Source organism: Pantherophis guttatus, chromosome 7 (assembly GCF_059756535.1).
Source record: "Pantherophis guttatus breed Tessera chromosome 7, ASM5975653v1, whole genome shotgun sequence".
Classification (NCBI taxonomy): Eukaryota; Metazoa; Chordata; class Lepidosauria; order Squamata; family Colubridae; genus Pantherophis; species Pantherophis guttatus.
Genome location: NC_142069.1, coordinates 22,912,979 through 22,936,886, shown reverse-complemented (window position 1 = coordinate 22,936,886; position 23,908 = coordinate 22,912,979). Strand labels below are relative to the sequence as shown.

Below are 23,908 nucleotides of genomic sequence, written 5' to 3'. Positions count from 1 at the left end.
AATATTTGGACAGAAGTACCTTGTAAAATTAGATTAATTGCCTGGCTCTGCGCATGGGTAATCACACAAATTACACCCAAAACATTTGACAGGCTTTTGAGTTGGCTGCATTACAGTTGGCAATTACAGCAGACAGACTAAAAATACTGAGCTGATGCAAAGGCTTAATCACTAACACTTAATCAGATAAAGCAGCAGGGGAGATTGTTCAGGTAGTAATTATAGCATCTGAATCAGGCGTGTGCAACGTCTTTAGGGGTCAGAGGTCACGTTTGGGCTTTGGGTGATATATTAGGGGCTGCACTCTAAGAATTAAATGAGCTCAGAACATTCAGACTCTGGTGTTCTCTCAAACACTTTTCCCAAACATTCCCAAAATGCTAACCAGTCCTAATACTATCCTTTTCTGTCAGTTAGATTCATAACTTAAATAGGAGTAATTGTAAAAGCATTAAAAAAAGGAATGGGGGCTTTGATTTCTTACAAAGCCAATCAAACTAAGCCCAGCCCTTCTTGAAGCCTGCCATAATCATCACCTGTAGTCTTAGGACTGTGTTGAGCTTCAAGAATCCTCCCCAGGTATCTGCCAAATTCTCTTTTTATTGTGGCAAAACAGGTCTATGGAGATTCTCGGTCATCCAGGACATGATTGTCCCAAAGATGCTTTTTCAGGAGGCAACTGGGCTTTCTTGTTTTTCTTTGAAGAGTTTCGCTTCTCATCCAAGAAGCTTCTTCAGCTCTCACTGGATGGTGGGGAATGGAAAGATTTTTATTCCTTGCAGACATTTTGCATTCAGTGCAAAACGCAATGTGATGCATGGTCATTTGCATTCTCTTTAGAGAGTCGTTGAGGCCACTTGGAGGTTTATCTGTGTCCTCAGGGTCACCTGGGTAGTGCAAATGTGTGTGGAGGCTTCTTGGCTGCAGGATATTTTCTGCCTTGTGTCCCTTCCCTGTTGAAGACAGGCGCAGGCGGTTGGGGATGAGTCTGTGTTGTCTGAGGGAAGAGGGAGTGAAGCTCTCATAGGTCAAGTTTTTTTTTAAAAAAAGAAGAATTGGGAAACTTGAAATGCTAAGTTCATAAAGGAAGAACAAGGAAGGAAAAAGGAAGCTGGAAAATGGAGGTGTCAGCTGGGGAAGATATAGTCTTAGTAACTTTGAGGCTGTGCCTAATGCGTACATTCATAGCAGTTCATATGATAAGGCTGAAAGTAACGGGACTTAACTATATAAGCATGCAGAAAGAGAAGAGAAAGGATCTGACATTTTCTAGGAATCTTCATGCAGTCTTTGCACAAGACATTAAACTCGTTAATTGAACCATGTTGTATTGAGTCAAGTCAGTTGTCTGAATTTGCAGAAAATTGACCAAAAACCTGTTAATTGGTTACTGCTCTACACCTTGTCCTTCACTTTTAGATCATCAGAGGGGCAGTTTTCAATTGTCCTGCTGTAGATAGATTTTTGACTGTTAATTCTGCTTTTCCTGTGGCAATGTCTAGAACAAACAGGCTTACTGAAGTTGTAACAAGAACAACTTTCTTGTTAATTTAGGACAGAGGTCTTCAAACTTGGCAGCTTTAAGACTTGTGGACTTCAACTCCCAGAATTCTCCAGCCAGCATAGCCATCAGAGTTGAATTCTGGGAGTCGAAGTCCACAAGTCTTAAAGCTGCCAAGTTTGGGGACCCCTGGTTTAGGAAGAACCTTTAAACATACTTGTTTACCCAGATCTTTTAATTGTTCTATTTTAAATTGTTTTTCATCATTTTTTTTTTAATTTTATAATGTTATTTTATTGTTTGAATAGTGTTTTGAGATTTGTCTTAAAATATACTTTTCTTTTATTTGTATTTCTGGGAAGCACTCTGAGCCATTAAGGGCCTGATCAAGCAACTGAGAGCCAGTTTGATGTAGTGATTAAGGCATCAGGCTAGAAACCCAGAGATTGTGAATTCTACTCCCACATTAGGCACAAATCTTTCTGGGTGACCTGGGGCCAGTCACTTTCTCTCCGCCCTAGGAAAGAAGCAATGGCAAACCACTTTTGAAAAACCTTACCAAGAGAATTACAGGGGAATCCAGGCAGTTTCCAAGAATCTGATATGATTGAATCTACAAAAAAAAAAGACCTTTAATTAATAAAGCCAACTAGCCCATCAGGTTTTAGCTTAGTGTGTTGCATGAATTTAGCCTATGGCTCTGGATTCCTGTCGAAACAGTTCTGGTTTGCACAACGGCCACCATTTATGTCCTTATTATCCTGCGACTTGAATTCTCCCAGTTATCTTTGTTCATCTAAAACCTAGGTCTTGAGTTACTTTCTTTTGAGTCCGGGTTTTTCAATCTGTACTCTGAAGAGATTAAATTGCCCTGCCATGGCATGTAGGAGGAATCCTAATATGACCTGTGTATAAAATCTTACCTACTTCCAACAGTGAGTCATTTGAGCAAGATGACACTTGCAACTGTCTTAAATGATGCCATCTGTACTTACACCTCTGTTAGGTGTCAACATCTACAGAACGATGCTTACACAGCAGTGAAGCTGTTCAGCCCTCAGAATGAAGGCTCAAATACTGTAACACTGCCAAGTGTTAATTTAGAATTTACCAAGAAAGGAGAAAGCTCAGGGACTTCTCACTGGTTTGCTTGGAGTCTAATATTTTACATTTCTAGTTGGCCAAGAATGTTAATTCTTTCTTAATACCTGGCACCATACTACTTTACAAAGATATATCATTAAAAAAACAACAGTGATATTTGATTGTATATTGGTTCCTTGGATAGAAGGCATAAAGATGAAATTGTATCTCAGTGTAGACTTGGAGGTAAACTCCATTATAGAGCAAAATTAACCTTGAACTTAGTAGAGTTTACTTTGAATAAACATTACACGCATGAATACCTACAGAAATGTACTTTAAAGAATGGATGCAACCTAATCTAACTTAATTTGGAGGCAGGCGTACTAAATTCAGTGAATTTATTTGTAAATAAACATTGTGTACCATTCAGTGCTTTCTATATATATCTACTTTAGAATACGACCCATTGAACAGAGGTTATTAAGATTATTGCTTAATGCTAGTGATGTTGCCTTCATGCTTCGTTTGAGATAAGAATGATCTAAAGTTAGATTATTTTAATCTCAAGGATATCTTTTCATGGTTTATCCCTATTCCTGACTTTGTTGTTGTTGTTAGTTGCGAAGTCATGTCCGACTCATTGCGAATTTTGGATAATAATTGGGAATACTATATATGGGTTGTTTGCAGTGATCACTGAGGGCAGCCAGGCTCAGCACTTTCTGAAAGTTGTTGCTGCCAGCTAATGGATGGCTGATTTTTGCAGCCCAGGTATAGTATTCCTATCATAGGTCAACATCTGCATGTGACTTTATTCCTACATTATCCTCCTCTAATTAAAATTATTTGCCACCCATCTCTCCCCCAAGGCAACTCTTTATTCAGTATTGCAAAGGGTTCTTTAAAAACTGGTCATCAATAAAGATTTGTTAGCACAGAACACAATGGATTGTAATAGTGAGAAGTATTTTCTGTTCTGATCCACAGCAAGCCTGGCCTAGCGGCACTCAGCAAATCTTGCTTCCTCCAGCTTGGCAGCAATTGACCGGGGTAGCTACTCACACCTCAGTCCAGCATGCTACTGTAATCCCAGAGACCATGGCAGGGACTCAACCATTGGCAGACTGGAGGTAAACAGAAAGTAAACCTAGTTCTGTGAGATGCTGTTTGCAGGAGCTAAGCATTGTTCAGAGTTTATCTCCTCATCATCATGGTCCATGATTTGTCCTGTAATTATTGGATATGTTGTTCAGATTTCTCCATATGTAGTAGATTATCAAATGTCACTCTTCTTTTTCTTACCCTCAGACCTATCACCATATATACATCCTTGATCCTCTGTGTGTGTGTGTGTGTGTGTGTGTGTGTGTGTGTTTTTCTGTTCTAATGACCTGAAGTTAAGATTGTTTTCACACTAGCCTCTGGGGACATATCATTCTTCATTCTTTCAGAAACAACTGATACCAAATGGTTCAGTAAGCAGCAATGAACCCTTTTAGCCTTACAAAAAATGGATTATTGTGATAGTTTATAATAAAAACCAGTTGCCTTAATGGGTTGAGCCTATGAAAGACATTTAAATTAGAGGTACAAGAGCTGTTAAATACAATATAGAACTTGGCCTAGGCATGCTAACTACCTCTACCTAAAATGATAAGGCATCAGTATGGAATATCTTGATAACAGTGTCCTGATATCAGAAAGAGATCAATGAGGTTAGGGGTGACAAGACAATAGTCAAGATGAAATCAATATAGTGGATATCCTGCTACTGTACTAGCATTGGGAGAATGTTAAGAAAGAACTCTTAAGAATTCCCTTGAAAATACCTTTAAAGGTCTGGATGGGACATTGGAAAAAATTATTGCAGCTGCACTAAAATATTATTTCAAATGCAGGAGGAGTTCATGGGAGTGGGAAGATGGAAAGAAGTGAAAGTTATTTCTAAAATGCTTGTCAGATACATGGTATTGCCATTGATTTCTGAATTATTTTTGAAATATGCCAATTTCCTTTCTCTTCTTGCAGAAACACACATGCTCACGGTAGCCATTACAATCCCATCATACAACAACCTGCACTCTTAACAAGTCATGTCACCCTTCCAGCAGCCCAGCCTTTAAATGTGGGCGTAGCTCATGTCATGAGGCAACAACCAACCAGCACCACCTCCTCAAGGAAGAGCAAACAGCACCAATCATCAGCAAGGTAGGAGGGCGGGAGGGTGATCCATGTGGGAGAGAGACAAGCAAGCTTTTGTCTGTTCTTCATATAGTCTGCTGATTAAAAAGAGAGGAGAGGTCCAGTATGGAGCCCAGTCACTTTCGTTCATTTTCTTTTCAAAGGATTTTGGAAAACGAAAAAAAAAAAAATCTTTAGATAACCAGAACATGCAAAAAATGTTGAGTGAATTCGAAATATCCTGTTTTGACTGTGGAGCAGCTGTTTTGATTTTGAAATGGGCTGTTTCAAACACTTGGCAAGTGTTTTGAACTCAAAATAACTCTGTTTCAAGTGGGGAATGCTCTTATTTGAGCTCAAAACACCTCCCAAACATTCAGAACAGTCCGTTTTGTATTTGGAATAGAGAGTTTTAGATTTCAAATGGTTCAATAGAAGACATGTTACACATTCCTTTCATGAGAGATGTTGCCAGGGTAGATATGGCACTGTTGAATTCCCGCATGCACATTTTTAAATACGCACAACTCATATTTGCTCAGGTCAGGCATAGCATTATTCTCAGAATGCATAGCACACGAACGCTCGCAATTATCTCCCCTCGTTGCCGGTTGACAATGTACAAGAGAAAAAGCTTGCCTGTGCATACGGTATAGGCTTTTTCCTTGCAGGCACTCACACTGAATATCTAATGTCCATGAACCCAATGGCATTTGATTGGCACTGGCAGTGGGGTGAGCCTCAATTCAACTGATGAACAGTAACAATACCTGAATGGGTCTAATACGAGTGAAGTAATCTTGTTACATTTTGAGATACACGCGGTAAAGTGTGAATAGAGGAAACAAGCCCACAAGTCAGGATTGAATAACTCACTAGCTGATGTGAGTTTGCCTTAGATCACGGGTGTCAAACTCGCTGCGTCACGTTGCTGTCACGTGGTGTTTCGCGATATTTTCTCCATTCGCGGAGCTGGGATGAACGTGGCCTGCGCATGTCGCATCAGGCCTGCAGGCTGCCAGTTTGACACCCCTACCCTAGATGATTGGGGAAAAAATTTTTAATATAGGAAGTTTCTAAGAGCAGTCATACCAGTGGTCCATTATTTACCTCCCCATCAACCAGGATGGAGTTCTTGGGGAGAAGACGGGATACCTCCTGCCTCCACAGCCTCCCCATGTGCACCTGCACATTAGCCAGGGAAATGGTGCTAAGCAGGGGGGACTTTCAAGGGGTGGGCAAACCCTTAGAAGCAAAGGCTGGGTGATGTGTGCTTTGCCTATTAGTGATATCTACCATCATTCTGGTCAGGGATGTTGCTGATTGTAGGCTGGATGTTTTAGTTGAGGTCTTCATTCAGTTGGCCATAAATTGTTTTTCTGGCTCGATTTCCTTTACAAGTAACATTCTGGGCCCGTAATATAGGTGACATCAGCCTATGAGCTTAGTATCGGATCACATATGAAACCCTCCGTAGATATTATAGCATTCTTTCCAACTGGGTGTAGCAGCACTTTGTCAGGGCAAACACTCAAAACATTCGCAGACTGTGCCTCTTGAGAGTGGAATCTAATCAATGTGTCTGTCAAAGCATTTCTTTTAACGAATCCTACAATCCTCTCAATAATAGGAGAAAACATTGAAATAGATCCACACTTGATAAAATGGGGGCGCATCCTTAGTTGTTTGCTCTGGTTGAGGCCAGAGAACCTATAATGAATTTGTAAACCCATCTGTTTATAAATAACCTTGCTTTCCAGCTTTCTTTCCCCATGTGAAAGGATGGAAAGGGACTGCAAAAGCCTCTTCAACCATTAAAACAGGGAACAGATTCTCCTAGCACATCCTGGCCTGCTAAACTTCCCCCATCTCCCCACCCACATGATGTTTACTCAGGGAGGTGGGAGATAGGAAGAGGCCCTGTTGCAGAATGTGCCTTCGGTAGCTTGAAATCTGCTTCGCATGATAATACAGTATACAAATGAGTGATGCACTTCTCCCACAGAAAAGAATGCTCTGTGTCTATCATTGGTATTCAGCAGGCACCATGAATGTTATTGTTCAGTCATTTGTTATGCAAAGGACTCATTGCCCGGGTATATGTCCATAATTCCCCTCTCTTTGATAACGTTCCAGCTTGCTCTTTGTTTGCTCTCACGCCAATCCGAGCACTCAGGACAAAGGCTGACTGGAGAATACTTTTGCCAGAAGTAAAACTTAGCTTGCTTTTGATTATTGTAGCAGATCACACTGGAACATCATCATAAAAGCAATCACAACAAAAAAGCAATTGTAAAAGTAGGCTGGCCTTTTGGAGACTTAAGTAGTAGGTCCAAGAGGAATTTAGTGCCTTCCCAAATTCTGTCCGGCTTTCAAATGTAAGTTTGCGGTCCATGCAGAGCTGCATTTTAAGTGTTCCAAATGCTTCTGCTTCCTAAACAAAGCAGCGCCATAAATGGAAGAATTAGAAATATGTAGGATTCAGATCTGCAAGAGGAAAGGCTTTTGATTTTGGTGTGAGTTCCCTCACTGAACCCGTATGAAGGCATGCTCTTTTTTTTTTCTGGGCTAGGAAAATACATGTTTTAGTTAAGGAATCAGTGACTTTGCACACTGCTTTAAAAAAAACAAAACCCTTTTGCAGCCAACATTTTTCTTTGATGGATGCAGGGGTTTGGAAGATGCCTTTTAATTTCCTGAAAGGGGTCAGTAGAGGGATAATGCACCTTTTTTTCTATTTTGCTCTGGAATGACATTATCCTGATTTACTAAATTAGAAACTACCAGCTTTGATGTAGTGCCTTGCATGAATCCAACCAATTTTGGCTTAGTCAGTAAAACCATGTTTTGAATGTCTAAATCCAGACAGTGTCAAGGATATTATGAGCTTTCATGGCATCTCACAGTTGTCAGTATTTAGTAACTGTCAGTAGCAGGTATCTGGGGCTCAGCCTTGGTAACATTGAGTGACTGGCTCACACAATGTTTTATGGAATAGTTTGTTTAGTGAGTCACAGTTGGCTAGGTTTTCCTATTGCAGGAAGAAATCATAAATTGTAGTTTATAAGCCTCAATACACTAAATCAAAACCGTTCACCTTAATTCAAATGTTAGCCTGAGCTCCTTGGAAGAAAGGCACAATATTGAAACAAACACGTAAAGAATTGAGGAAATGAACAGCCCATTCTCACCATTTCAGAAATATTTGTCCTTTTATCTTCCACACTGCACTATTTTTTTTTTCAGCCCAAACAGTACTATTTTTCTATAAGCACCGGTTTCGCTATCTCAATAGGTTTGTATTGAAAGGCTTTGTGGTTAAGTATTATTGTTGAATTTAAAAGGGTAGATGTGTCCTGCTGGACAGAGGTTGTGCAGCACAAAGCCAACTCGCACGCACAAGAACAAAATCAGAAAGATAAGGAAGCTCCAGTAGAGCACAATGAAATAGTAGCCACTATTTCGGTCATTCTGTGTCTCTCCCATCTGTTCAGAGGTAGTCCTCGACTTACAACAGTTCACTTAGTGTCCATTCAAAGTTACAGCAGCACTGAAAAAAGTGACTTATGACTGGTTTTTCACATTTGTGGCCATTGCAGCATTCCCGTGGTCACGTGATCAAAATTCAGACGCTTGGCAACTGACTCATACTTATGACGGTTGCAGTGCACTGGGGTCATGTGATCCCCTTTTGTGACCTTCTGACAAGCAAAGTCAATGGGGAAGCCAGATTCACTTAACAACAATGTTATTAACAACAACTGCTATGATTCACTTAACAGCTGGTCCAGAATGCGGCTGCGCGGGTGATTATGGGGGCGACGTGGCACTCCCATGTGGCTCCCCTCCTGCGTAAGCTGCACTGGCTCCCGGTGGTCTTCCGGGTGCACTTCAAGGTTTTGGTTACCACCTTTAGAGCGCTCCATGGCTTATGACCGGGGTACCTAAGAGACCGCCTTCTGCCACCAATAGCCTCTCACCGACCAGTACGCTCCCATAGAGAGGGTCTTCTCAGGGTGCCGTCGGTCAAACAATGTCGACTGGGGGCCCCCAGGGGGAGAGCCTTCTCTGTGGGGGCACCTGCCATCTGGAACGAGCTCCCCCCAGAGATACGGAGGATCCCGGATTTGCGCACTTTCCGCCGTGCCCTCAAAACATTATTATTCCAGCAGGCTGGTCTGGCCTAACCTCCCTTTTAATTGCTTTGAATTTTGTTTTATAAATTGGGGTGTTTTAAATTTGTTTTTGGGCCAAAGTATTTAATGTATTTTTAAATGTTTTTTTAACGTTTGTACTATGTGTATTTTATCTTTTGGCTGTTCACCGCCCTGCATCCCTCGGGAGTAGGGCGGTATATAAATTTAATAAATAAACAAATAAATAAATAAATAGCCGTGGCAAAAAAGGTCGTAAAATGGGACAAAACTCACTTAACAAATGTTTCGCTTAGCAACATAAGTGTTGGGCTTAATTGTGGTTGTAAGTTGAGGACTTGTATTCTAATCCTTCCTTCCTCTCCCCATTCTCTACAACAGCAACATGTGTGTAATATTTTTCTATGAAGTGGACTGAGATCCACAAGAGGTTATTTTGGGGGAAAAAATGGTGTTCATTTTGTTTTTTGCATGCATTTAATATTTCTTCTTTTTTCTTCCTGTCATTATTTTCAGGAATATGTCCAACTTTGAGGTATCTTCTTCTCAAACGATCAGCTCTCCACAGCGGTCTAAGCGAGTAAAGGAGAACACTCCTCCTCGTTGTGCGGTGGTGCACAACAGCCCAGCCTGCAGCACCTCTGTCACATGTGGGTGGGGAGATGGACCTTCTAGTACTACAAGGGAACGACAGAGACAAACAATAGTCATCCCTGACACCCCCAGCCCCACAGTCAGTGTTATCACAATCAGCAGTGACACCGATGAGGAAGAGGAACAGAAGCATGCACCTACAAGGTAAACTGATGTCATATATGTTGGTCAACAGAAATATGTAGGTATGCACCATTTTAGAGTTATTTATCACTGCACCGCCAGCTTATCTTTGTCATGCCAATCCATTGATATTAGTTAACACAGCTTCTCTTCTAATTAGCAATAGCATTTAGACATATATACCGCTTCCCAGTGCTTTACAGCCCTCTCTAAGCAGTTTACAGAATGAGCCACGGTGGCACAGTGGTTAGAGTGCAGGCTACTTCTGCTGCCTGCTGTCTGTCTGCAATTTGGCGGTTCGAATCTCACCAGGCTCAAGGTTGACTAAGCCTTCCATCCTTCCAAGGTGGGTAAAATGAGGACCCAGATTGTTGGGGGCAGTATGCCGACTCTGTAAACCTCTATAAGATTTACAACTAAACCTTATAGCTGTAAAGCGGTATATAAGTCTAAGTGCTATTGCTATTGCTACAGAATAAGCATATTGCCCCCCAAAATCTGGGTCCTCAGTTTGTTAGGAACGTGACTTAAAAATGTCTCACGGATCTCATACTTTTAGCAAGGCCTTTTCCCCTCAATATACATATTTTCCATTATCTATTCACTTTGGCGCACAGTTTTTAAAAGATGTAAACCATATAATAATAAAAAAAATGAAATGATTTCTGGGCTATAAAAAAAAGAGATTCGGGAACTATATACAATCTTGTTTCTCCTAGGTTGATCAGCCCAGTCTACATGTGCTAGATAAGTTATCGTATTTCATGCAGAGAGGCAGCCCAGTAGACTAGGCCGGCATTGGAAAATTATTCCCTGATTATTAGAGATTCGGTATACAGATCACACTTTGTAGGAGGTAATTCGGTATTGTTAAATTTCCTGGACAATTTCTGAACTTTTGGAAAATTAACCCAGATCTTTTTAAAATCTAAATCAGATCCTTAATCCGATTTGTGATAAAGACAAGCATGCCATAGTTAAGAAAAAAAAATGGTTTTTAAATTTAAAAGATAAATGTCAGATTTCATAATGATGATTATTTGGATATGGCCACAATTGTGCCAGTTTAACACTTCTAATTAAAAAAAGGAGGAAGTCATACTTGGTTTCTGGTAATTACATGGATATAACCATGCAGTTTTTCCATGCTTTCCTTCAGGATTTTTTTTTTTTTCAATTTCCCAATCTAGTTTAAAACTGTAATCCCCATAGAATCCCCACTCTTAGAAAAACTGACTCTTGTCCTTAATGCTGTTTAATTTTTCTAAGCCCAGACAAATTCAAAACTAAGGTTTAAATAATTATCAGGTAAGATGTAAAAAAAATTTCATAATTGATATAAAACATAGACATATACATTTGTAGTTAGTTTTAATAGCTTTAAGCTATTAAATATTTCTGGAATGCAAGCACCCAAGGCAGAAAATAATATGCAATAGAAAAATAGAAGTAAAATATTACAATAAGCTTTTGACTTCAATATAGGGCAATCCATTTATATATTAAAATAATCAGGATATTAAAAATAGAGCTGTAGCAATAAGCATTCTTATATAAAATTTATCCATTATTTATGGCAGCATTCCTAATTCAACATTTCTTAGGAAATAAATTTAGTAGGTCCTGCATTCATATAAACAGGTTAGAATAAAACTCCAGAGAAACTGCCAATCATAATATGAGTACAGGTGAAATCTTAGACTCATATTAGAAAAGTCACTTTTTCTTCATAAACAGTGCTATCTGATTCATGTTTATATACCATGTTATTCAGTGGTGGGATTCAAATAATTTAACAACCGGTTCTCTACTCTAATGATTTCTTCCAACAACCAGTACACCAAACTGCTCAGAAAGTTAACAACCGGTTCTCCCGAAGTGGTGCGAACTGGCTGAATCCCACTACTGATGTTATTTATGTCTAATGGAAATTAAAGAGTACAAAGGAATCAATGCATAGATAGTTAAATTAAGTTGATGGAGCTGAGAATTTGTTTCTGAATAAGTAGGCATAGGAACAAGTTAACTGTGCTTTAATCCATCATTTTACTTATACATTTTAATCAATAAACGTTTTATAGATAATCAATTCTCATGATTTGAAAAACAGTAGGGAAAGTCTTCATGTAATAAAGACAACCTTATGTTCTAGTCTAACATAGTAAAAGTGTGCCGCCTACTGGAGAAAAGTGTTGAGTGTATTGTACAACTGAAGAATATTTTTATTTTAAATGGGTATAATTCAGAGTTCACTTGTTGATCAATAAATTAGTGATCAGATTCCAGGTATGCGTTTTATAAATATAAATTCTTTATCAAGATTAGGTTTCTCCTGTTGTGTCCAGAGGCATTCAAAACAAATCATAACAATATCAAAATGCTGATATGTATGATATGTTATAACCAGGGGTGGGTTCTACTTACCTTTACTATCGGTTCGCAGCGGAAGCTTCTGCGCATGCGCAGATCACTCATGATGACATCGTGGTGGGTGGGCAGAGCCTCCCACCGATTTTACTACTGGTTCTATAGAACCGGACCGAACTTGGAGCAACCCACTACTGGTTATAACACAGAGGCCATCAATGTCTGATACAGGGACATAAAGTGGGACATTGTGTAATAATGATATAATTATGCCATCATTTGCTCCATAAATTATTATCGTTTCTCCTTAGTAGCATCATAGTGTGAAAACATGACTGTTCAGAAAGGCCTTTAAGAATGAATGAGACTACGCTACCTTAAAATGCTGGTGTGTCAGAATCAGTGAATACAATTATATTAATTGATTTTGGTTTTTACGCTTATTCGATTTATACTGTAAGGTTCTCTGGAAATGGAGTCTCATACAGGCTGTAGCAATAAACTCAATATTTGGAAGTTGATTCTCCCAGAGATCAGATTTGCCGCAATCCTGGGCTTTTTGTAAGGCCTTGAAGACATGGTTATATTACTGAGACGGAGCTCTGGATGTGTGGCTGAGCCAGGGGTGAAATCCAGCAGGTTCTGACAGGTTCTGGAGAACCGGTAGAGGAAATTTTGAGTAGTTCGGAAAACCAGCAAATACCACCTCTGGCTGGTCCCAGAGTGGGGTGGGAATGGAGATTTTGCAATATCCTTCCCCCAGAAGTGAGGAGGGAATGGGGATTTTGCAGTATCCTTCCCCTGGAGTGGGGGAGATTTTGCAGTATCCTTCCCCTGCCACGCCCACCAAGCCACGCCCACCAAGCCACAGCATGCCCACCAAGCCACACTCACAGAACTGATACTAAAAAGAATTGGATTTGACCACTGGGCTGAGCCCCTATCATGTTTGTGTTCATTGTTGTCTTGGCTGATCTTTTATTTCAGCTGCTATCTATGTTATTTATTGGTTTGTTATAATGCTTTTTACCTTGTTTGTAATCATTAGCCAAAAAGACTCATATGTTTGTGGTGGGTAACCATATAAATTGAATAAGTAAATAAATAAATACATAAATATTGTTTGCCTATTGGGGAAAAGTTATTAATTCCCAGTGGAAGAAACAGTGTGGGACTATGTTAGGAAAATTATGGGGCTGGGAATGGTTGACAAGTATGCTGAACACTTGAGAGATTTGAAACTGTAAAAACAATACCCATTAATAATATTATCATCATCTCATGTAATATCTATGCTTTTCCTCTGGGAGCATAAGGTGACATGAATCCTGGATTTCCCTTTCATTTAGCTTCTCCAAACAACTTATGAAATAAATTGAACTGAACGGTAGTGATTGGCACACGCTCCAGAGTTTACTATGGTCAAGAGGAGTTGCGAATCTCATGGGTCCCAGACCACCATCTTAGTCTTTATGCTACTCTATTTATTTCAAAAACAGATTAACAGAGTTGGAAGGGACCTTGCAGGTCATCGAGTCCAATCCCCTGCCCAAGCAGGAGACACTACATCTGCCTCTACCTAGGATCGAACTCACAACCTCCTGACTGTGAGGCAAGAGCTCCATCTCTAGGCCACCGGGTCTGCAGATTGTCCAGATAAACCTCCATAGCAATCCAGTTTGAACATTCCTGAAAATCAGTTTTCCAATGTTCCACATTTAAGAAAGAAAATAACCAACTGTCCATATAAACTGGAGAAAAACAGTGCTTTCTTTCTTTCTTTCTGTGATACACTCAACCTATTCTGTCTAATCACTTTGCCCAATGAATCCATCTGTCTCAAGAAATACTAGTAGTTCCCCATTTTTGTCTCAGTTGAATAGTACATAAAAATGAAGAGCTTTTGAAGGTTGCACCTTGTCCCTAATGCAGGGGTAAGCAGACAAATACCCCCCCCCCTTTTTTTTAGGTCTGGAAGCCATCTTTTTATTTTTAAAATATTTTGGTTTCCAAGGACCACATAGATCTAAGTGATGTGATGATACCGTGTTCTATAATTTTTCAAAGGTGGCAGTTGAAGAGATTATAAGGGTGGAAATCAGTACGCTCTTGCTTTTCAGAGGTTTAACAATCCATTGCTACTTCTGCAAAAACAGCAATGGAAAAACAGATTATGCCAGCTCAGTCTGGTAGTGCTCCAGAGACTGTAGATGGAGGCCAGAGAGTCACATGCTGGCTGTGAGGCTGTAGTTGCTGAGATTCAGAAACACTGCTTTAAAGTATTTATTTATTTATTTATTTATTTATTAGTCCAATTTATATGCCGCCCTTCTTCGTAGACTCAGGGCGGCTTACAATGCAATGTAGCAATAGCCTGCATACTTTTATGTATATACCTGCTTATTAGGGCTTTCGGCCCCCCTAAGCGGTATTGTTCTATACAAAGCCGGCTTATTGCCCCTACAATCCGGGTCCTCAATTTATCTACCTCGAAAGGATGGAAGGCTGAGTCAACCTTGAAGTACTGTTTCAAAGGTTCATTCCCTGCATTAGCTAATAGCAGAAGAAGCTGACACAAATCTTTTAGTAAAAGGAGGGGAAAATATAAAGTTTTGGGGTGCAGCAAAATCAGTAAAATATTTGTGTAAAATGAGTTTCCATTTTAATGTTTCCTTAGAGAAATATATTAGAATGCAAAGTTTACAGAGTTCTGAAAACCATATAATCTCAGTGCCAGTCATTACCTGTTTCTAAATCCTAAAGTCATATATAATTATATAACTCAGCCTGGAAGCCTTCTCTTAGTGGCTAATAAATAAAATTCAAACAAGTAGGTCAGAAGACAATGGGGGAAAAATACAGACTGGCAGAACAGTGAAAACAAATATGAAGGACCTAAACAAAAATAAAGAAGAGAGATACGTTTCATGCTTTCCCAGAAAACAGAATTCCTGAAAGTTTTTGGAGAAGCCATTATTGCTAAACAAATAGCAGCATTTTTGTCATGGTTCATTTAAAAAAAATATTTTATTTAGCTTTGACTTTTTAAATTTTGAAGTAGTATGTTTTAAACTCCAACCATTGCAGTGTTCTTTATGGTTTAGCTTGGGTGAAGCTAGGTTGCCCCCTGTATCAAGCTCTGGCTTAAAAACATTGTTTGTTGACTGAACCACAAGTAATTTGTTTGTTGTATATAACTAAACTTTAAAATAATAGGGATAAAAACTATTCAGCAAACAGTACCCCATTCTTTGGACAATCATTCTTTAAAATACCTTTAAAATACCTACATATACATATACATCAGTGGTGGGTGGCTACCGGTTTGCCCCAAGCCATGTGAACCGGTAGCAGCAGTGGCGGGAGGCTCCGCCCACCTGCCCGGACCCTTCCGCGCATGCACAGAAGTGTTGCGTGCACTAGCGGACCAGCCCTGATATACATATTCATTCTACTCATATACTTGTAACTGAAGACATTAAGAAAAAGCTTTAAAAAAGAAAACAAGAGTGTCCAGCAACGTATTTAATTGCTGAGTTCCTTATCCACAATTATTGTCAGCATTCTATAAAAATTAGTATTGCCATAGCAACCTAATGCAGCCAGGAAAACATTGCTCGGATTTCCTGTAGGCAAGCCCAGAGTCCGTTTGGGAGTGGAGCCATTTGAGCAAATTTTTGCACAGCTGACCACCCTCAAAACTAAATCAAAATAAGGAGGATGAGGAAAAGCCTGAAAGGTATCAGACAGCAAAGCAGTGGGAGTTCCACATAGTACTGATGCATTTTATTCAATAGACTAGTAGCATAGCATGAGATTTGTTGGTATTAATTATTTTGAACTCCTTTGATTTAATTACCAACAGATCCACATGAATAGCATCTCAGTGTTCATGTTAATGATGAATTCATGCTAGACCTGGCATCAAGGAGAGATTGCACAAATTGGGACCTCCAAGACTTCTGGTGTGGCCCTTGGAGCTCCTTCAAAAGTTGTTAGCAAATGGCAGTTTTGAGAGACTATAAGAGAAAGTGAATGTGAATCTTGAGACAGAAATAACAGAATAGCAGAGTTGGAAGGGATCTTGGAAAGCTTCTAATCCAATCTCTGCTCAAGCAGGAGACCCTATACCTATGATGGCGAACCTATGGCATGTGTGCCAGACGTGGCATACAGAGCCCTCTCTGTGGGCATGTGCGCAGTCGCCCCATCTCAGCTCCAATCGCGTTTCTCCATCGCGTTTCGCTCAATCAATTCCAACTTCTCGCAAAAGGAAAAGATCTCACGAAGTTGGAATTGATTGAGTAAACTTTTTCACTCGTGCGCTTCACAATGGGGGAGACGGGGTCCCGTCTTCCTCCTGAAGCCTATTACGACGCGGAGCCACAATGTGACCCTGTGTTGGCTCAGCTGGGCAAAAAAAAAAGCAGTTTCTTTTCGTGCAGAGCTGCCTGTGTTGGGATGCCCACTGCCCCGCCAGCCAGCTGAGTGTGGGCACACTGCTCCTGGGTTCGTCGGCCTTCAGACGTCATTCCCACCACCCAGCACCAGTTCGGGGGTTCCTCCTCCCCTCGTAGTGGATGGGAGAGAGAAACAGAGGGAGAGAGGAGGAGGGAAAGAGAGAAAGAGGGAGGGGGGAAAGAGAAATGATATTACAAAAGTTTTTTTTTAATTGTTGCTAAACGTAATGTTTCAAAAGCAGAAAAAGTCGCCTCAAAGGAGTCTTTGAGGGCTGAACACCGAGAGGCATGGATTTCCTCTGCCTTCTGCATTCCCACCCCGCACTGAAGCAAACCAAGTGGTCTCCCCATTAAGCGGCCCTGCCGAGCCCACTTGCAAACTCCACTGGAGTAGATAGGCTGTTGTGTAAAAGCAAAAAGTTGTGGTTGTAATGTTGTTGTTATCTTCTACTGTGCTAAAGAGAGTCAGAAGTTGGTACCTTTTCCCCCCTTTTTCTCCCTTTCCACTATATCTCTTTTCTTTTCCCTCCCTCTTTTCTAAGTGTTCAATTATTATTTTTTTCTTTGTATTTTATACTTTGATAAACTAATAAAAACTCTGGGGAAAAAAGAGAATTTGATTGTGCTTTTACTTATCGCCAGATAGGACTGTGTTACATAAAAGTTTTCTTTTATTTTACAGCCCCCTGTCTAAGCAAAGAAAAAATGTCATCAGCTGTGTCACTGTGCACGATTCCCCATATTCTGATTCCTCTGGCAACAACAGTCCATACGCAGTGCAACATCGTGGAGGAAACAATAATGGAAACAATTATGACACAAAGGGTGTACCAGAGTCACACTGTAATGGCAATCCTCGGACGATCATTGTACCACCGCTGAAAACCCAGGCCAGCGAAGTCTTAGTAGAATGTGATAGCTTGGTACCAGGTAAGTTGGCTGCATATCTTCAAGGAATAAAAACCCTTAAATTAAAGGTGGAAAGTGGTGAGCTTGCCATGTTTGGAGGGAAGAGAGAATTAACGAAGAGATAATGGTCTTGTTGCCAGCCAAAAGATGCAGTCGTAGAGTGGTGGCAAAAACAGGACTGCTGGCTGGGGGATTCTGGGAGTTGAAGTCCACCCATCTTCAAGCTACCAAGGTTGAGAAACACTGCTCTATATGATTTGGCCATCTCTGATGATGTATTGTCAGCTTTTGGGGATAAATAATTCCGGTGGGAACATGGGTCATGTACAGCCCTCATATCTCTCACCTCATTGGTATTTAGGATTCTCTAGTTTCATGCTCTGCTCAACCATAAGTAGCCCACTAACTGTGAAAAGTAGACTCTAGAAAGGGGAGGGAGGGAGGGAGGGAGGGAGGGAGGGAGGGAGGGAGGGAGGGAGAGAGAGGGGGGGGGGAGGGAGGGAGAGAGAGAGAGATGTTTTTTCAAAGCCAACATGGAAGAGCTCCAGATGCAAACAGTTTTGGAGAGAAAAACCACTTCCTTGGAATTTAGCAGAAGTGATGATGACACCTTGCTCCTTTTCTCCATGCTAAGGACCACACTTGATGTCTGAAGAACAGGCTGAATGTTGCATTCCTCCAAATAGAGTAGGCTAGGATAGAGATTCAGGAGAGGCCAGAACAAAAACTATTTTTATAAAATATAATTTTAGTTAAATTAAGCTAAATAAAGGAGAGCCAGTTTGGTGTAATGATTAAGGCATGAGACTAGAAAGAGGAGACCATGATTTCTTTATCCACCCTAGGCACAAAACCAACTGAATGAGATTGGGCCAGTCTCTCTCTCTCTCTTTTCTCTCTGTCTCTCTCTGTCTCTCCCTCCCTCCCTCCACACTGACTTAAAGGTACAAAACAAAAAATCCTCAATGGACTTAATATAATTCCTTCCCTTGCATTCAAGGATGCATTTTGTCCTTCTGTTACATTCAAGAAAACACACAAAAGGTGTTAGCCACTTTTGGCTCATCCCTGAGACTCTTCAGAGACACATGTAGCTTTGTAAATGCAGGTTGTACATTCTCCACAGACTACTCACTCTTCATGGATTAAATATGAATAAAGCAAGATGTAACCTGACCAAGAAGGAGCTTTTGCATTCATTTGGGTGCCAGTTTTAAGTCTGCAAGCTGCTGAAGTTTATAGACCTGAATGCAATAATGAATTTATCTTTTTTCCCTCCCCTATAGTCACTACCAGTCACCACTCATCTTCCTGTAAGTCAAAGTCCTCTAGCATTGTGACCTCCACTAGTGGTCACTCTTCAGGGAGCTCATCTGGAGCCATCGCCTACAGGCAGCAGCGGCCAGGACCACACTTCCAGCAGCAGCAGCCTCTTAATCTCAGCCAGGTAAGACCGGGATAAATGAGCTCACAAAGCCTTGTAATAATCTCTGGACATTACAATCCAGGCAAAGCAACTTAATTCCATAGAGATCAGTTTACTCAAAATTAGCGATGTTAATCTGACCTCAACCATGGGTTGAAGGTTAGAAAGGAGAAACGTGGATGGAATAGAAAGGAAACTTCATTCCAGAGAAATGAGCTGTGGATCTCAATAACTCAGTTATTGAACGTGCTAAGTCAAATAGTGATTTGCTTCTGGTTGGATCCCATGCTTGTGGTTTGTAAACCATAACTTCTGTATTCTTGGCTTGGATTATGCCAGAACAGTTAGGCAGAATGTGAATGCGAGTGACTATGTACATGCATTTTAGAGTTGGTGAATTTAAAAGAAAATCACATTGTTGTAGCTTAAACTACAGTAACAGAAACTAATTACAGAAAACTGGAATAAAGGTGTATTTTTCCATCCTTTATTCTGTTTCTCTTCTTTCCCCTTTTCTCTGCACTGAATTATAAAATTTAAATTTCCTGGCTCAAGGACCTCTTTACTTGTTCAGCGATTGCACTGTATCAATTATACAACAACAATTATACATATGGGTTTTCTCATATTGTTAATGGAATAGTGTGGCATTTGTACAAACTTGGTAGACAAACTGGTATGCTTAATCCAGCGAGTTTTCTCCTTCCGCTGCTTTTTAAAAATAACTTTTCCTAACTAGACTCTAACATGGAAAGAAGCCGACAGAGAGAGGGGAATCTGCAGAGAAAAATTACTCTTTTAAGCATCTTTTATCTGACGGTCTCTGTCTTCTTGCATTCAGGTCCATGGAATTAAGCCATAAGAAACATAGGGAAATATATGTTCGCTGACTACTCTACTAGAAAGATAGAAAAGAAGGCTGTGTACAACTGTTTCCGTTACTCTCAGTTTCTTTATTTTGTTAAGCTAATTTCTCATTTTTGAAAGTCTGTCAAATTTGGGAATGTGAAGATTCTTAAAAAAAAATGCTCATGTTAAAATTGTATTGGAGACACATTTCTTCAAGGAAGTTTTTTTTTTTAATTTTGGCATTCCATATAGTTATTACAATTGTTACTAATACATTATTTTAGAATATTTAGAATATTTGATTTTTGTACATTGGTTACATTTGCCACCCCTGCCCCCCTCCCCCCGAAAATATCATCGTCTTGGCCGTAATGTTTGCCTTTTACTCCACATCTTTCCACCCATGCTTAGCATATACAGCAGAGTATGGGAAGGTGACAGATTCTCAGCCAGAAATGCAAGACAATCCATGTTGCTCGGTTCTTCCCGTAATAAACACTTGTAACCAGTGGTGGGTTGCTACCGGTTCTCTCTGGTTTGGGAGAGCCGGTAACGGAAATCTTAATATGAGAACGAACCGGTTCGCTCCGAACATCAGCTGGGCCCTCCCGCCCACCCCCGCGCTATACCTACCTTTTTTCCTTTGTTTTTAGCTCAGCTGTAAGGCATGGCAGAGTGGATTGCCATGCCTCAGCTGTTTTTTTACTCAATGCGCTTGTGCAAAGCGCAGGTTTGGCGCGCGTGTGAGCAAAGCGAGCAGGCGCACGGCGATCACACGCAAAGCACATGCGCGATGCGAACCAGTGGTAAAACTGGTTAGAACCCACCACTGCTTGTAACCCTGGGGGCTGAAAGTTCCAGAGGACAAAGAGGGACTCCTAACTCTTACCATCAATTGCTCCTTTCTTTTGTGCAGGCCCAGCAACACATCGCAACCGGGAGCCATCGACGGCAACAGGCTTACATCACTCCAACAATTGCTCAGGCACCGTATTCCTTCCCACACAACAGTCCTAGCCACGGCACAGTCCATCCTCACTTGGCTGCAGCTGCCGCCGCCCATCTGCCAACTCAACCTCATCTATACACATACACAGCACCTGCGGCTCTGGGTTCCACAGGCACCGTGGCTCACTTAGTGGCTTCCCAAGGCTCAGCTCGACACACCGTACAGCACACTACTTATCCAGCCAGCATCGTCCACCAGGTTCCGGTTAGCATGGGCCCCCGTGTCCTTCCATCACCCACAATCCACCCAAGTCAGTATCAAGCTCAGTTTGCCCATCAAACCTATATCAGTGCATCTCCAGCCTCCGTCTACACTGGATATCCCTTAAGTCCTACAAAGATCAACCAGTACCCATACATCTAAACACTGGAATGAGGAAAACAAACAAACAAAAAAAGACATTTCAGCACACATTGAGAGGAACACGGCTGCTTTTATACTGAAGAATGTCACAGGCAAATGAACAATGCAAATGGGAGACTCCGACAAAACTTGAACAAAGGAGACTTTAAGGAAGAAAGCAGACAAAAGAAGACGAGACACGTCCTACACTTTTATTTAAAAAAAAGAAAGAAAAGAAAGAAAAAAAGCTAAAAAGAATGAAAAATAAAAATACAAAAAAAAAAAATCTGCACCAAACCACATAGTGGGAGAAGCAGAAGGACCACGATTGTCTGGTCCTGTTTTGGATAACTTCACCAAGAGACTTTTACAGATTATTTTCATCTGATTACAGGAGACTCCGTTTAGGAATTTGTTGTTCAAATCTTCTAATACAAAGTTTCATAGGTGTTTGGGTATATTTTTTTTAATTAAACAAAGAAGCATACAAATTAGGGATTTATCCAGAATTTCAAAAGGGTTATTATGACTTTGTCTTTGCACTGGTTGCTGTAACCCAAAATAAAAAAACACACAACGAAAAGCGTGATGTGTTTTCTGTTGGTAATGGAATGAGCAAAAGCCGAGAGCTGTTTTGGATTATTCCAGCTCTCTCAATAAGTCTAGAAGCACTAGAAAGCTGGGAGGATAAAAAAACACTGAGCAGAAAACACTATCTGATGAAATCAAAGGTTGTGCTGAATATTTGTTCTTACTCTGAGCATCCTGGATAAATCCCTTTTCTTAAAAGGAAAAAGTCTTTAATAATGTATGATAGAATCTCAACTTCCTTACTTGAAAATACTTTTCCCCCTCCTTTATTTCTCTGGATAACCCTTCATCATTTGCAGTCCAATCCTAACATTTGCCTGCTCTGGCTGATAACTACTTTGGTCACCACTTCACAAAGCACAACAGTGTGTGCTGTTGCTGTTGGAACATAACAGCAGTACTGGGAGCAGGCACCACAATCCCAAATGTTTAGGATTGGGTTGTTAGTGTAGGAGTAGAAGTTCTAGCTGGCCCTTGGTAGAATGTAGCACTATACATCCATACAGCCGTTTTCTACTTTGTGTTAAGCTCCAGTGATACCAATAGACTATTCCTCAATGTTATTGCACAAAAAAAAAAAAAGTGATATAACATAGGCATGTAACAAATGTGATTGTCCAGGTATATCTGTGTCTGCGTGTGTGAGTGTGTGCGCATGTGCGCGCTGATGCTGCCTTTTCTTGTGGTGTGGTCCTCAGCACAGCCATTTTACACTGTCACAGTCTTAGTTTTACATCATTCCCTTGTAGTGCCTTACCAAACGACAGTTGCAGTTTGAAGGGTTTACTTCCACTGGTACGCCTAGAAATGGACTGAGGCTGGTTCAAATGTAAACTCAGCTCCTTTTTTCTCCTCCTCCTCCTCCTCCTCCTCCTCCTCTTCTTCCTTATGTTTGATGGCTTTCCTTTTTTTTCCCCTAGACTTTCAAAAACAAAAAAATTAATGTCTCTCTTGGGTAAGTTGCAAGGGCCAAAGGAAGGCTGCTGGGAGTTTGCTGGAATAGAACCATCAGTGGACCTAAGAAAGGGAGGGGTTTTTTTGGGGGGTGGATTTGAGATGTCTGGATGAGGTCTTAATCCCTAAAGCAGCTTTCCAAGGAGTTCCATTTTATCAGTTGTGTTATTAGTTGAATTTCCTTCCAGGATACACAATTCTCCATAACATTTTGCAGGTTCATATATTTATTAAAGTATGAAGAGAAAAAGGGGTGGGGGAGGTGCCCAGGCCTGCTTTGGATTAGTAATACGTAGTACCTCATGTTCAATTGTTATGTCTAAACTGGGGGTGTAAGGGGGGAGTGGGTGAAGGGCAATGACTTGGAACGAACTTTATATATTTTCACTTGAATGGTTTCAGAAATCTGAGAATAAGAGGTATTCTTTCTAGAACAGTGTTTCTCAATCTTGGGAACTTTAAGATGTGTGGACTTCAACTCCCAGAATTCTCCAGCCAGCCATGCATGGCTGGCTGGAGAATTCTGGGAGTTGAAGTCCACACATCTTAAAGTTCCCAAGGTTGAGAAACACTGTTCTAGAACATCAGGCTCAGACTTGTGCCAAAAGCTGGTTTGGTTTGGTTTTCTTCTGTTCTTGAGAAGCAGTTGCACTGGAGCTTCATGTTGTAGACTTGGAATGGACTCTACTACGCTTGTAGCAGGTCTGACTCTAGTTCCTTAGGGTACAGTCTGATCATGTCTAAGCAACATGTTCTGCATTTAGGAGCTAGCTTGGAGATGCCACCATAACTCTGAATGGTTTTGATCAGCTTTCCCCAACTGATGTTCCCTAACCAGATGTACATGAATCCCATAATATCCTATTGGCTGTGCTAATTTGGAATTCTCCAAGACATCTAGAAGTGGATGGGGAACGATATTTTTAATCAGGTGCTTTCTTTGCTTTGTCCCATTTTGTTCTTACTGTGCTTTTCTTTTTCTTAAAAGTAATAATCATCATAATGTTAACAATAGCTCATTGGACTCTGTATCTTCCACAATAAATTATTTGTATTTCCCCTTCCCCCCTTTGGTATATTCTTTTTCAGAAGGATTCCAAAGAGAAGTGTTTGTACAATAAAATAATAATAATGAAAGAATGAGTAGATATTTTATGGTGACATCACTAGATTTTTCTGTTGTGTAAGTCTTTATTGTCCCACTGTCCCGTCCCCCCTGGTGATGTTTCACTTGTATTAGTAGTTTGAAGTTGGTTGTGAAAAAGGTTGTCTACCTTTATAGGCAGTCAGCATGGCTTCTAA

The 23,908-nt window shown here is 40.6% G+C and overlaps 1 protein-coding gene across 2 annotated transcripts in view; it reads left to right on the top strand.

The window, feature by feature from the left end:
• The window catches only part of HIPK2 (homeodomain interacting protein kinase 2), a 154,555-nt gene extending 132,911 nt beyond the window's left edge, over window positions 1-21,644 (top strand). For both annotated transcript variants that reach the window (XM_034402983.3, XM_060694524.2), the window contains exons 10-15: window positions 3,575-3,717; window positions 4,616-4,795; window positions 9,439-9,720; window positions 17,209-17,456; window positions 18,722-18,882; window positions 20,627-21,644. In XM_034402983.3, the coding sequence (XP_034258874.1) occupies window positions 3,575-3,717; window positions 4,616-4,795; window positions 9,439-9,720; window positions 17,209-17,456; window positions 18,722-18,882; window positions 20,627-21,082 (1,470 nt within the window). In that variant the 3' untranslated portion in view covers window positions 21,083-21,644. The remainder of the gene's footprint in view (window positions 1-3,574; window positions 3,718-4,615; window positions 4,796-9,438; window positions 9,721-17,208; window positions 17,457-18,721; window positions 18,883-20,626) is intronic.
• Window positions 21,645-23,908: the final 2,264 nt, after the last annotated feature.